Raw genomic sequence first — 14,577 nt, forward strand, 5'->3', positions numbered from 1 at the left:
AAAAATATTATGACTTCAGTATTACTGATATGTAAAAGTCATGCCTCCGTTGTATTATATTTGTATCTTTCCTTAGCAGTGCCTTGGATTTAAATCGACTAGTTCCTTCCTTCCCAGGGATCCCTAGTGAAAGTCTTTGCTCGTTGAAGAGAGGCCTCTGTGCATTGGGCTCCTGGTGCTGCTGTATCTGCAGATACCAGCTGGGACTTTGTGCTCATATATGCCATTGAATTTTTATAATTGAGTTCGTTTTTTTCTAATGCCATGTGTGACTGTTTGAAAGGGAGAAATACATTGCACGAAAGGTTTATGTGTTGTTTGAAAGGTACGGTTGCCGGAGGATAGGGTATGTATTCAGAGGATCTCGTCTCCTGTTTGTAGTGCCTACTCCTGACCTGTGTCTGTCCCTCATTTTGGAGTAGCCCCGGGTTCCTTTGAGAACATCTGACAGCTTTTCAGTGAGAGCAGGACTCCGTGGGATAAAATGCACTCAAGACTCCTCCCTGCGAGGCCCTGTCACAGGTCCAAGCCTCATGGGCCGCCTGTGGGCACACTTGGGGATTTTCTTACCCTCTGTTCTTTCTTCCAGGTTCGCTACTGGAATGCTGTTTTCTCTTCTCCTGTTTTAATCCCATGTTCTTTCTCAGAAGTTAGTTTACTTTTTCAAACCCTGTCATAAAGTGGTCAGATTTTAAAATGATTCACTAACCTGGAAAGAAATAAATGCCCATGCACCGTTACTCCTCTCTTCCTGATGCAACACCAAGTTCACACTCTGTAGGCAGAGTTAAAAATAGCAAGTTAGATGCAAGGTAGGTTTGGAGTTACCAAGTTACAGTCTACCTGGGGAAGAACTGTGGCAAGTCACTCTGGAAACAAGAAAGCACTTACAAACATTCCCTGAGTGGATGTATGCATGCTCCTCAACAGTTCTGGTCTGCCAAGAATTTAATGTATAAGCTTGCACTGGCCCAGGCCTTCTTTTCTGGTCAGGGATGTATAATGAAGTCTTAGGATATTAAAACCAGAAATTTAACCACATGAGACAGGTGGCCTGAATCTGCAGTTGCTATTTATGACCTATCAGGTCAGTGACATCTTTTCTTAATCTGGGAGAAAATGACAAACGTTTGATGGAAGTTGAGATAATTTATGTGACCTGTTTATTGTCATCTCTTTTCTCCACTTATTGCATTTTATCTGCCTTGGTCTCCTTTGGATTTTAGATCCTTCCAGAAACAGACTGAATCTGTCTTCCTTGCTCGAATGTGGCTATCCCTCAGTTACCTGGACATTCCGCCCTGGTTGGCTTCCTCTCTAGCTCTCTTTAACCACTTCCTTCCTATTTCAAATGAACTTTAGGTTTTATTCAAAATAATAAGAAACAATTCTCCACAAAGAGCATTTCATCCTCCATGGTGTCACAAAACTCAAACATTTCAATTCTTTTATTTTTTGAGTTTTCTCCCCATATTCCTGGCCACCAAACATTGAAGAGACAGAAGACCCTGTGTCTGTTGTCTTGTTCTCAGCCAGAGTGTGGTGATGCATTTGTCCACATGGAGAATATCCTTGGAGTGACCTTATGTCTTTCATTTTCTTATTCCTCCTCTCTCTTGTCATCAGAGTGGCATGTGGAAGCTGGAGAGAATAGGAAGGATGGGTGGGGTGTGTTCTGAACACTCATTAGAGAGGGAAGGACTAAGGAGCTGACTCCCCCTGAGTTAGGTTAGAAATATGCAGAGCTGGGAAATAAGAGTGGAATTACTCTTCCTCCCCTCACACCCCAAAGGAGGCCCAAATTTTTTCAACCTGGATAACTGTCCCCAGATGAACTGCAGCCCGTCTAGCACATTGCAGGCCGACCAGTCAGGCTCATCTAGAGACAGAACTGACAAGCGTTCTCTACTGTAGATGAGCCACGCCAACTTTTTTAAAATAGATGTTTAAAATCTTACTAGAGAATTGGCACCCAGAGCGAATAAAAACTCACTTATATGTAAGCAAGCACAAGGGAGCATCATATATACACATCTCCTTTTGTTGTGATGTTCTAACTGGCAGGCAGCTTGTAGTGAGGAAAGGCTGTGCAATCCGGAGTGAATTAGCCTGGGCCACGGCTGCCTCCACACAGCCACGGAGAGCCCCTGCCCCGAGCCCCAGCCCTCAGGCTCTCCTGCTGCCCCTTCCTGCTCTTTTCCAACCACCCAGCTCCCTGGTATGAGGACTGATTCCTTACATCTTGCTCCCCTGCCCCAGTTAAAAAAAAGTACAAATCAGGCAACAGCAGAGCCGGTTAGCGAACCCAAGCCAAACTCTTCCTCGCTAGGCACCTGTGAAGCTGCCTGCAGGTATTTCTCATCAGGCAGGGATGGGAATTAACAGGGAGAGCCAGGCAGCTGTGACTAGGGTTTCCTTTTCATGTTGCCATCACCAGCATTTGTCTCTAAAGGCTCGATTAGTTGCAATATCAACCCCTTATTCCTCTCTCTTCCTCAAGGCAACAAGAAATGTATAACTTCAATTTGGGAAAAAAATACTCATTTACTTTGATTTCAGCCTTCAGGATGCTGAAGTAGCAGGGTGTGTTGGCCATAGCCGACCAATGCTTCCTGCAGAGAGCTGCCCTGGAACACTTCTGGAGCACGGCAGAGTATATTCACTCGTAAGGCAGAGGAGCAGTGGGGAGGATGATGAGGGAGGAGGTGGGAAAGTGTTGGCCCTGTGAATCAGGAAATGAGATTTGCTTGTGGTTTATCATTCTGTCACCCCTCAAATTACTGTCTATGTCTCTTATTGTACTTCCTAAGTTTAAATTAGTGTCCGACTCTATTTGGTGTTCTTTAATGATGTATTCTAAGTAAGCTGCTTAGACTCATTGTTCACTTTTATAATTTTGAAGGAAATTCTTTTTCTTTGGTTTGTGTTACTTGTTTTCTTGGTTTCACACTCTGAACTAGACATACAGATGACTTTACAGCCCCAATTCAGCTCCTCTTTGACCAATTTGAGTCTGACCAGCATGGAAAGGCTTCATGGAGAAGGGAGGAAGAGAAGGCAGCCATTGCATCTGCCCACCAGCCTGTGGACAGTGGCCTGGTCCTGGAAGGCCCAGAGGATCCTGAAAACATCATCTTCAGGGTGTACATGCATGGCAGTCCTCAAGGATCAGAACCAGCAGATGACCTGAAGCCACTGGGTTTCCAGGGAACTCATAACTCAGCGAGTGCTAAAGCCTAGCCCAATCTTCCAGAATGGCTCTAAAGCAGCCTTTTGAAGTGTGCTTGTAGCCAGACATCCTTGCCTGCTTTGAAGGCCCAGATGAAGTCCCATTTTCTCCCTGTCCTTACCAGCAGCCCCCAAGACTTCACCTTCCTTTAAATGCCTATAACTCCATTGGGGGGAGATTCTCATATACTGATTTCCTATCATCTTTCCAGTATCTCTTATGGGCAGGGACCCTGGCTCACCCTTCTTTGCAGCCTTCACAGCTCTTGAGACAGTTCTACTGATGGGCTGGGAGAAGGTTCCCATATGGCAGCATTTTCCTGTCCCACGTGGAGTTCCAGGCATGAAGAGGGGCCGGGCATTGGAACACACTGCAAACTGAAAGGGCTTAGGTCTCCCTGAAAAATCACTGTTCTTGGCCTTGGGGTGTGCAGGACTGTACGTTTCCTGAAGCACAAGCCCTGTGTGGGGACATCTAGGCACAGAGGGAAGCACGTGAGCAGAATTAAAGCTCCGTTGTCCTAAGTGTGGCCAGCATCCAGAGACAATTTAGTAAGGAGATCAGAAGGCTTGGCCTCTCCAGCAGATCTCCAGGTGCCCTGGTGAGATTTCACGGGCTTCAGGATGTAAGGGGCACTGAGGGGATGTTTGGCTTATTTCTCTGATCCCAAAGCCTGATGGCCCTGTTTTAAAAGGTTTATCCAGAGAAAATGAGCCCAAGTTATTTTCTATATATGACTTTTAATGAGTGTAACATTCCCTGGAGGTCCTTCTCTATATCTCACCTAAATCCCCCGTCTTTTGGGTCTACCAACAATAGAACGATAGTGATCTTCTGAAACATAGAAAGGGGAGGCTGAGCTAAGAGATTCCAGTTCTTTGAGCTGTGCTTAGGGGGAAGTACTGTTTCCCCACTTCAAAGCCTGCCATTGCCTCCCTGCCCTCTCTCCAGCTCATGGAGTGAGAGGTGCACGGAGGCTAATAATTAACCGAAAGGTGTTGGTTAACTTTTTATTGCAGTTTCACTTTCCAACAGACATTGTTATTTTTAGAAGCATTTGTGGCCCTTACTACACTCTGAAAATTATATGCTTTTCTACGTTTTGAAAATAGGAAATTGCAAAGAGGACACATCCTAAGTTTCAGCAAGTCTCCTCCTTCCATGCTTTGACCTTCCTCCCACCCGAGGATTCTGGTCTAAATATTCTCCACATTGATTTTACAGGAGGAATCCAATTCCCTCTAGTATATAAATTTCTTTGTGACATTTTAATGTGGTGAACTATAAATTGATCCATTGTGCTTATTTTTAAAAGTCATCCCTATTGAAGAGAAGAATTGCTACAAATAGAATTTCCCTGTAAAGGAGAAGTTGCCCTGTCTCCCTGGCTGTGGCTTTCTGAGGTCAGTCATCTCAGACATTTCCAAGCTGCCCAAGCCCCTCATTCATCTCTGGCCCTCCAGCATTACAGTAATTACACTAGATGGCAGAGGAATTGTTACCAGATAATATCTTAGAAATAGGGAAATTATGAGCTAATTTCAGGCCATATCAAATTAATGAGAATGTTCTTTGTGGAGTGCTACCAATGCAAACCTTGAAAAAATGGCAAGTGGGAGATATTTAAATCCTTTATCTGTTGAGCTCTCAGTACAAGTTCTGCCAGCACACCCAATTGCTGTTATCTGGCCAAATGCTAGGGGTAGCTCTTTTATCTTCCTTTGAGCTTTTATTAATTAAATTCCTCTGGAGCTAGACAGTTGTCAGCAACCTCTCTTGGTGGGGGGAAGAGAATGAAGGTCTGGGTGAGTTGATTCAGTCTTTGGGCCTTCACCTGGACTGGGAAGGTCTCACCCCAGGATAATGACTGACAACACTGTGCCTCCCTTCTGCCCAGACTGGACTTCAGGTCTTTGATCTTATTTTAATAACCTAGAATTATTTCTCCCACATGGGCATGACCAAAAGCTGCACTTTAATCTGGTTGTCTTGAGGCAGTTAACTCCAATGATCTCAAAATGATTCCCCACTTTTCCGTATTTTACACTTTGATAGGGGTAGGGGGAGCACACAGGGGAGGAGGAAAAAGAAGCCTGATGGTTTGGGGGCACTGACATGCTCCTTGGGTGTCTGATGCATCCATTTGTACCGGTCCTTCTGCATAGGGTACTTTCTCTCCCCCAACCCCCTGCCACGATCCCTAATCCCACCAGGGACAGCTCCAGTGTTTCTGTTTGGGGATGGTATTTAGGGAGTGCAGTATATTCAGAAGGGCTTATGTGAGAAAATTCTATTGTCCGTATCGAAGACTGGACAGGGTAGAGACATGGAGGTTATAAAGCTGAAGCTGTACCCCCAGCCCCTTTCCCACTTTCCATGTGCTCAGATACCTCTTCTAGGAAGTTACCCTTCTTGTGCACAGCCTTTTCCTGAGTTATCTCTTCCTCTTTTTTTGTGAAACTGATTATTCCCCACTGAGTTAAGAGTATGGTCTCAGAAATTGGACTCCCTGAGCTCAAATACTGGCTCTTCTGTTGACTGACTCTCCTACCTTGGGCAGGTTATTTAATCTCCACATACCTCAGTTTCATCAACTGTTAAATGGGATTTACATTAGACCTTAACTCTTGGGGTTGCTTTGGGGGTTCATTGAGTGAAGGCGCCTACAGTACTTGGATGGAACATTTGTGAGCCTCACTCACAGGGCTCCTGCCAGCTCAGTTGGCTTGTGTGAATGAGTGAAGGAGAAAAGGTGCCTCTTCTAGATTTCTGTCCCTTCTCACCCTCTCAGCCTCATGCCATTGCTCGGGGTACAAGGTGTCCCCACTCGTTTGCAGTCACTGCTGCTGATGCTGTTATAATGCTCCCGGCTTGGTGGCAAACACCACATCCACCCAGCTGTGCAAATGAATGTTGTCTGCACACCGTGTTGGTCATGTCAAGGGCCCTATTTCCACTACCTTAAAGTCTTCAGAACCTTCCCATTGCTTGGCCACTGACAGCTAATGTCAGGCCCTGCTTGGATCTTGCCTGGATTGTTCCTTCAATGATAACTGCCTAACTTGACGTCCTGCCTTCAGTCTTGCATGCCTCCCTCCAAATCACAGGTTTTCTCCACCCTTCTGCCAGTTTCTAAGATGCAAATCTGATTATGTCATTTCTTAATTTAAAATCCTTCTGAAGCGGCCCATAGCCCTGATAAAATCCAAACTGCTTGGTGTAGCATAAAGACCTATGGGGCAAGACCCCTGCTTCCGTCTGCTGTGCTCTCTCGCCTCTCTACCACCGCCTCTCTGCTGGTGCCACCTTCCCCCTACCCACCCCTACAGTCATCTAACCATATTAAAAAAATTTGAGTTGACAATGAGTAACAGTGCTGATGTGCCAAAGTGCATAGAGCCTCTAACAAATCAATTTTTAAAGTTAAAATCCAACAACTAATTGACTAAAGATTACAGACATTTCAAAAAGTCCAAATGAATGGTACACACATACATACACACAATGTTGAACTGTATTAAGATCAAAGCAATTAAAATTAAAACAAAAATATTTTCCTATACTAACAAAGCAAATATTTTTAATAGTTAAATACACAGTATTGACCAAAGGGCTATGATACATTAATATACACAATGAGAGGTGAGATAGGATTAACTTAGGGAGCACAAGGGAACTTCGGTTATGATGGAAATTTTCTATATCTAGATTGTGGAGGTGGTAGTCACATGCTATATAAAATTTGTCAAACTCATCAAAATATACATCAAAAACTGGTACATTTTATTGTATGTAAGCTATAATTCAATAAAGATTTTTAAAATACACAGTGTTGACCAGCTTTAGGAAAGCAAGACACTTGCATACATGGGGAGTGGCACAGGGTAGATAAGATAAATTGGATCCACTTTTCTGGAAGTTAATTTGCTTCTACATATTAAACCATATTCTTTGACATCGTAATTCTCCTTCTAGGACAGCATCCTAAGGAAAGAATAATAAATTCAAAGATTTATATGCAAAAGTATTTGTCACACCATTCATAGCAGCTAAAAACTGGAGCATGAACCAAATTTTCCTTCAGTAGGGGATTGGTGAAATTATGATATATCTGCCCAGGGGCCACTACCAACCCATGAGGAGCCTTTGTGTGATCTGGAAGATGGCAGCTCCTTCGGGTGGGATGGCCTCCTCCAAGGCTGTGAAGAGAGCCCCTGCCACATTTCAGCCCTCACTTGCCTCCACACTTGGGCATCTCACTCAGTGCCCAGGGCTATAAGCAGCAGCCCCCATCCATATGGTGGTTGATGAGGCAAACATTCGTACTGATGCCTTTGAAGAACCGTGACCTGGGGACGGGTTTGCAGTGGAAACTAAGTGATAAAAACAGATGAAAATTTACATAGTATTCTAGTTTGCTAATGCTGCCTTTTTGCAAAACACCAGAAATGGATTGGCTTTTATAAAAGAAGTTTATTTGGTTACACAGTTACAGGCTTAAGGCCATAAGGTGTCCAAAGTAACACATCAGCAATCGGGTACCTTCACTGGAGGATGGCCAATGGCGTCCAGAAAACCTCTGTTAGCTGGGAAGGCATGTGGCTGGTGTCTGCTCCGAGTTCTGGTTTCAAAATGGCTTCCTCCCAGGACGTTCCTCTCCAGGCCACAGCTCCTCTTCAAAACGTCACTCTTAGCTGCTATTGGGGTGTTTGTCCTCTCTTAGCTTCTCAGGAGCAAGAGTCTGCTTTCAAAGGCCGTCTCCAAAATGTCTCTGTAAGCTGAAGCTCCTCTCTCACCTCCTGTGCCGCCTTCAAAGTGTCCCTCTTGGCTGTGGCAAGCTCGCTCCTTCTGTCTGAGCTTATATAGTGCTCTAGTAAACTAATCAAGGCTCAAGCTGAATGGACAGGGCCAAACCTCCATGGAAATTATCCAATCAGAGTTATCACCTACATTTGGATGGGTCATATCTCCATGGAAATGCTCAAAGAATTACAATCTAATCAACCCTAATATATCTGCATACACATGATTGCATCAAAGATAACGGCGTTTTGGGAGACATAATACATTCCAGCTGGCACACATGGAATTCTAGTTTTGTTCAAATATGTAAAATCACTGAGAGAAACCCTACCACCATGTAACTGGTGCTCAATATGAGCACATTGTTGACTTTCTCTTTCCTGTTTCATGTCTGTTTTTCCTAAATTTTCCAACAGTGCATTCCTTTTTCTAATAGGAAAATACACGCCTTACTTTCCTAATTTAAAAAGACTCTCTGCAGTGTTGATGCCTGCTATGGTGGTTTCTTTGAGCAAGAGAGCAGAAAGTGGGAATTCTATGCTGGAGTTAAGGGCAAAACTGGCTGGGAGGGGAGGGTGAGGACAGCTTGGTTTTAGTCCCATTGATTCCCTCTGTAAATGAAGATATCTTTCTTACCTTTATCTTTTCTTCTTTCCATTTTACAGGTTTGAGACATTTGAGGTAAACAGCTTTGAGCAGTTTTGTATCAACTATGCAAATGAAAAGCTCCAGCAGCAGTTCAACTCGGTAGGCTTGGTTTCCAAACCTGTGGGTGTTAGGGTCAGGCAGACCTCTCTGTCTTCTTGGGATCCACTGCCCAGGTCACTCCTTTTCCATACAGGATCAGTGGACTCTAGCTCTGCCCTGACTTTCCCTTGGTTTCCTGGTGGTGCCCTCAGCTTAGGAAGGTGCTCCCCACTCCCCAGGAGGAGGTCTGAATTGGTGCCGCGGCATTGGAGTAAATGGTCCTTCCCTTGGCTTTGGTTCCCCCTCATGAGCCTAGGCTTCTGGGGTTTTTAAGCAACTGGCAAGCCAGATTTGGGGCTTCTTGTGATCGGTTGGGATGTGAGAATGCAGGTGATCACTAGAATGTTCTAGGGAAGGGTTCATACAGGAATGAGAAATCACCTATGTTCTTTTCTGCTGTCATGACCATATCTTAGTGCCCAAACATTTTCTGGTGGGTATTCACCTCCCTCCAGGACTCAGTTATCAAGTGGTTGAGACCTCAGGGAAGATTGATGTCAAGTTTTGCCTGCAGTTCACTGACCTTGACCTTTCACTTCTTGTCCTAGCATGTATTCAAACTAGAGCAAGAAGAATACATGAAGGAGCAGATCCCTTGGACCTTGATTGATTTTTATGATAACCAACCTTGTATCGACCTCATAGAAGCTAAGCTGGGCATCTTGGACTTGTTGGATGAAGAATGTAAGGTAAAACTGATGCTGTCCTTGAATTAGTTCAATTCTAGGCTTGGGATAAGGGGCAGAGTGCAGCTATATAGTGTGAGGGAACGTGTGAGATCTCACAGCTGGAATTTCACCTGTGATTAGTTACCCCAGCCTTCAGGGTGCTGGCAGAATCATTGGTGTCCATTCTGTGTACTGGAAGGTATCACACTGAGCATGACTGGCATTGTTGCATGGGTAAACATGCATCTCTTTGGCAGAGACTGAGTGGAACAGATTGGCATGAAGTTCTCCCCAAATGTCCTAGGTGCCAAGAGATGGACTCCAACATCTAGGCAGTTGCCCCTATAGAGTGAGGGCCCAAGAGCCCAGAATAATCTTTGCTGTGCCAGATGACTTGTGAGTAATTGAGCTACATGACTTAGGGGCACGTGAGATCCACAGATACCCCCTTCTGTCTTTTCATGGGCTCCACTTGGTGTGACAGGAATGTTGAATTGTCAGCATGGAGAGAACCAGGCAGCCTTATGTCCGTGAGGTGAAGAGAGCAGGGTTTTAGTGATCACCTAACTTCTTTGGCCTTTGGTTCCCTTCTCTGTGAATTGATGGGGGTTGGATCCAGGTTAATAAGGGGGTAGACAAATACCCATTCTTCCAGTGACAGAAACTCTCATCAGAAAGTAGAGAAACCACATGATTCTTGGTACTGAAAGGAAGAGCCCAGTTGCTTTTACCTTCTGGTCTCCCACATCTTGCTTGGAGGGATTGAATGTGACTTGATATTTTGAGAGGAGGAGGGTGTTTCCCTTCCAGAAGGGCTCCCCTGGTTCCATTGCCTCTGAAAATAAAGAGGAAAGGTAATAAAATGGTAGAAGACAGAATGAAAAGATATGAAAATCTGTAGCTTGCACATTTTTATCTCCTAAAGTTTTTCTGCATTTCTTCAGGGACATGGCTTCATCCTCAAAGTCAGTATCCAAGGAGGGGTTTCTCGGTGTGACAAGAGTTTGCCCAGGTTTGGCAACTTGAGAGGCTGCAGTAAGGGTAATAAACAGCTGTCCCTGGATTGAACAGTCCAAACTAAATGTCAAAAGTTGCGACCCAAGCCTTCCCATCTCCCCTCCGTGGGGCTCTCATGCTGTTTACAACTAACTAACCCCCTTGCTTTGCAGTCCTCTGCCAACAGCTCCCTTCTGATGCTCAACCAGGAGCACCCCGTAGTCCTACCAGTAACTGTCTCTTGCAGCGCCACACACTCAGCCCAGAGGCAGCACTGTGTCCTTGTGTCCATTGCAGGCCTCTGGGATGCTGAGCCTGTAGCGTAGGAGCCCAGGCCCTTCACTCCCCTCCCCAGTGGTGAAGGTGAAGGAGAAGGTCCTGCACTGCTCTCAGGAGCCCGGGAGGCAGCCCATTTGTCTTGCACAGGTCCACCTGGCTCTGTGATGGAAAGCTAACTGTGACATAAACTGTAACACCGGGGAGCATGGCCTCTCCATTCCCGCTTCTCCACAGCTGATCTAACAGCACCTCAGCACTGCAGGATGATTGATGCTATGAAGTTAGCAGCTGCCTGACTGATTTTCCACAGCTTATACAGCCTTTAGCAGGCAAACCAGGGCCACGTGTGGGTTTGTTTTGGCCTGTGGTTTGAGGAACCCAGAGGTGCCATCACCCAAGGGAACATCTCATCGAAATGTCAAATCAGAGTGATGGGGGCCGTCACAGTCAGATGTGCATAGACCTCAGGCTGCTGTCCAGAGGGTGGGACGCAAGCCCAAGGGGAAGGCGGGGGCAGTGCTGCCCAGGGAGCAGGTGGTTACAGGGTAGCATGAGAGCGCTTGGCAGGGCACAGTTGCAGGGGGAAGCAGCCCGATTCAGGGTAGAGAGGCCCAAGGTGCAGACCACATTCAACAATTGTGAACATAACCTCCTGAAATTCCTAGGCTTTGCAGCCTTGGATACCCCCAGTCTAGTAGGTGTCCCCAAACGCTCCTGTTGTCTGTCTTCCTACTGAGTACCCATCACTTGGGGCATCCCTGTTAAGAGTCTACTTTACTTCAGAGAAGTTAAAGGAAAAGAAAATATAACTGCATATATTGATGCTCTCTGCCTTTTGTTCTGTGGCTCTTCCTGTTTGCATCAGGTTTGTAAAATTAGGTTATTTAACTTTAACACTGTATCCAATTCCAACTCCTGCCACTGCAATCTGTCAAATACCAAGAATGTAATATGCACCTACTGTGTATCTCTTCTTGAGGAGAAAGCCCTCAAGAGAGGAGAAGGGGATTTCCCTGCTGACCATCGAGGGAGAAGAGTGACTGGTTTGGCTCTGGAGGGGCTCAGCTTCAGTGAGTAGGCCCAGGGGCCAGGGGCGGCCGGTAGTAGGGTGTAGGCAGGGCCCGGTGCCCAGGTGTGGGGTCAGGGTCCCAGAGCAGCTTGGGAGAGGCATGGGCCACAGCCCAAGGGCAGCAGAGTGACAGCTGAGCAGCTTCAAGAGCAGGGGGTGCCAATGCAAAAAGACCTCAAGTTACGTGCAGCAGCTGTGATTCTGTATTGGGGTCTCCTTAGAAGGCAAGATTTGAGGAAAGCCTGAATTTCCTGCTAATGAAACTGTTGGGGCTCAGTATTGAAACATGGTGTAGTAAAGCAGGTGACATGAACACCAGATTAAAGAATAATACAAACCCCACAATGTGGGAACATTTTTTATTAAATTTAATTGGCCTGGGAATTCAGGGTCATTCATGATAATCTGATGCAGCTTCTAGTAACAGGTGGGTTTTTAAATTGACAGATGTTGTTACATTTGTCAGATCTCATTGAACTGTACACCTAAAAAGGGTAAATCTTACTGTATGAAAATTATATCTCAATAAGCCTGACCCCCTGAAAAATGGGGTTCCCATGGCTTGAGCATCAGCAGGTTAGGAATTCCCGTGAAGTTGGTTGCAAATGAGCAGCTTGATGTCCCTCAGGACTGGCCCTGTTGGACCGTCGAGCTGCCTCAGATAGGGAACTTTCCTTCCTGTGTCTCAGGTATGCTCTGCAGGATGAGAAAGGGCAGTGAGATTACAGTGTCCAGAATTGGGTTCTGACACAAAGCCAAGTGAAAGAATGCACTCGTGGTGCTAAAGCAGCCATTGGGAAAATCATGCTTCCTGGAGAAGATGCGAGGTGGCAGGTGGGACCAGCCACCTGGGATGTAGATTAGAAGTTCGGAGATGGATGACTGGATTTAAAGGGGCAGCGCACAGGGTGGCTCCCAGAGCTGAGAGCAGCTAAGGCACAAACGCGAGGCGCCTCCCATAGTTCTCCCGGAGCCTGTAGTTGGTGCCGTGGCGCTGGGCAGAAGCTGCAGAGAGCAGGGACCAGAATATTCAACCACTCAAGACTGGTTCAAGTTGAAAAGCCCCTTTCCAGTCACGGTCCCCCCAGAGCATGCCACCGACTACAGCCTCCCCTCAGTTATCCAAACGGGCAGGGGAGAGGGTGTTTGCCTGTAGGAAATGTTAAGTTCCAGGCTGCTCTGAACCAAACGCTCCTGCCCCCACGGGTCCCACAGTGACAGTCTTGTCTCCTTCTAAGCCATCTTCAAACTGAACAGTGTGTATGAAACCACATGTCAACTTTATAAAAAAGGATTTGACTTTGTTGTATATTCCAGAGCTACTGATAACCCCAATCCAGATTTTAACAAAATATAGAACTTGCTTTCTTTTTCCCTTGCCTGTTTAAATCTATCACATGGAAAGATTTGGGGGGATAATAGCCTGCCACCTAAACCTGCCTTCAAAACTCTCTCTTGAGGGCAGGAAAGCATAATATCAAACAGCGCATGCCACAGGGCTGGCTTGTCCTGGTTTGAACCCCAGCTCTGTGAGCTCAGGCAAGTTACTCAACCTTTTCTGTCTCAGTTTCCTTATTTGTAAGATATGTATAAACATAGTGCCTAGATGGTAAGATTATTGTGAGGATTAAATGAGTTCATCTAAAAGGTGTAGAAAACTGCTTGGCAAATAATAAGCTCTGTGAGCATTAGCTGTTAAAATTATCTGAAAATCTTATTTGTTGTGAGCTCCTGCTGGCCCTTATTTTTAATTTGGGAAAAGGGTGAAAGGAGAGACTGACCTGCGTCAGGAAATATATGTACACATGACCTTGATTGTTGGTTTCCCGTGCTCATTAATTCATGCCAACATGAATTAGTGAATATGTGTAATTACGGAGTCTTCCAACAGATGTCCAGTTTCACTTTCAAGACAACATGGTTTTGCTACAGGCAAGTGTGTGTGGCATAGCTGGGGTTTTATATCATGGTCTTGTCCTTCCTGTTCTGTCTGTCCTGGTTCTGCCAGTCCCTTGAAGTCCACTGAATTCCTGTCCCCCAGCCTTGCCTCCTGGTAACCCCACCAGGCTGACCCCTTCTTTCCCCACACCTGGTGTTTCTAAACACAGGATGCTTGGAGACAAAAATGAAACATGTAAAAAGTGCTGAATTAAATATATTCTATTTCTTCTACCCAACACAATTAATAGCCTCCTTCAAGAAAGAATTTTTCCTTGAATTACCTGTAGCACTTAGCACTGGGTATTCAATAGTAGTTGCACCAAACTGAATATTGAGAAACTCATTTGCTTACACAGTATTTGAGAAGTTGGTGCTCAAGTGTACAAGCATTTGCCTTATGACACAGAGTTGATTAATTTACTTAGCAAAGCCATCTCTTAAATGGCTGGTGCAAGGGTCACCTTCAGCCCTATCTGATGCAAATGCAAAATCTAAACTAGTGAAGGGTGAGCCAGTCAGTGATGGTAACTGAGGAATGGAGCCGTCCTCATCGGTGGGCGTGTGCAGTGAGTAGTGTGCAGGGGTGACAGAGGAGGGGGCACCTTCCCGTTGCCACCGTCCTTGAAAATCTGGTGCTTTTGGTGATGCCACATTGTGTTTTCAGTGAAGCTGGATACCTTTTTACTTTTAAAGCCATCCCTAAAGATATTGAAAGAAGGTCCCATTCAGAATTGTTAATATAATGAAACCTCTAAATTCAAATTTGAATTTGGGAAGTGGCAGAGATTAGTAACATGAAGCTCATTTATTAGGTACTTAGTACCCAATGTGTGGCCAGAACCCAG

General features: G+C 45.5%; 1 protein-coding gene across 3 annotated transcripts in view; it reads left to right on the top strand.

The window, feature by feature from the left end:
* The window catches only part of MYO5B (myosin VB), a 413,295-nt gene that overhangs the window by 274,684 nt on the left and 124,034 nt on the right, over positions 1-14,577 (top strand). For all 3 annotated transcript variants that reach the window (XM_037805481.1, XM_037805482.1, XM_037805483.1), the window contains 2 exons: positions 8,698-8,779; positions 9,328-9,468. In XM_037805481.1, the coding sequence (XP_037661409.1) occupies positions 8,698-8,779; positions 9,328-9,468 (223 nt within the window). The remainder of the gene's footprint in view (positions 1-8,697; positions 8,780-9,327; positions 9,469-14,577) is intronic.

Source organism: Choloepus didactylus, chromosome 16, assembly GCF_015220235.1.
Source record: "Choloepus didactylus isolate mChoDid1 chromosome 16, mChoDid1.pri, whole genome shotgun sequence".
Taxonomy (NCBI): domain Eukaryota; kingdom Metazoa; phylum Chordata; class Mammalia; order Pilosa; family Megalonychidae; genus Choloepus; species Choloepus didactylus.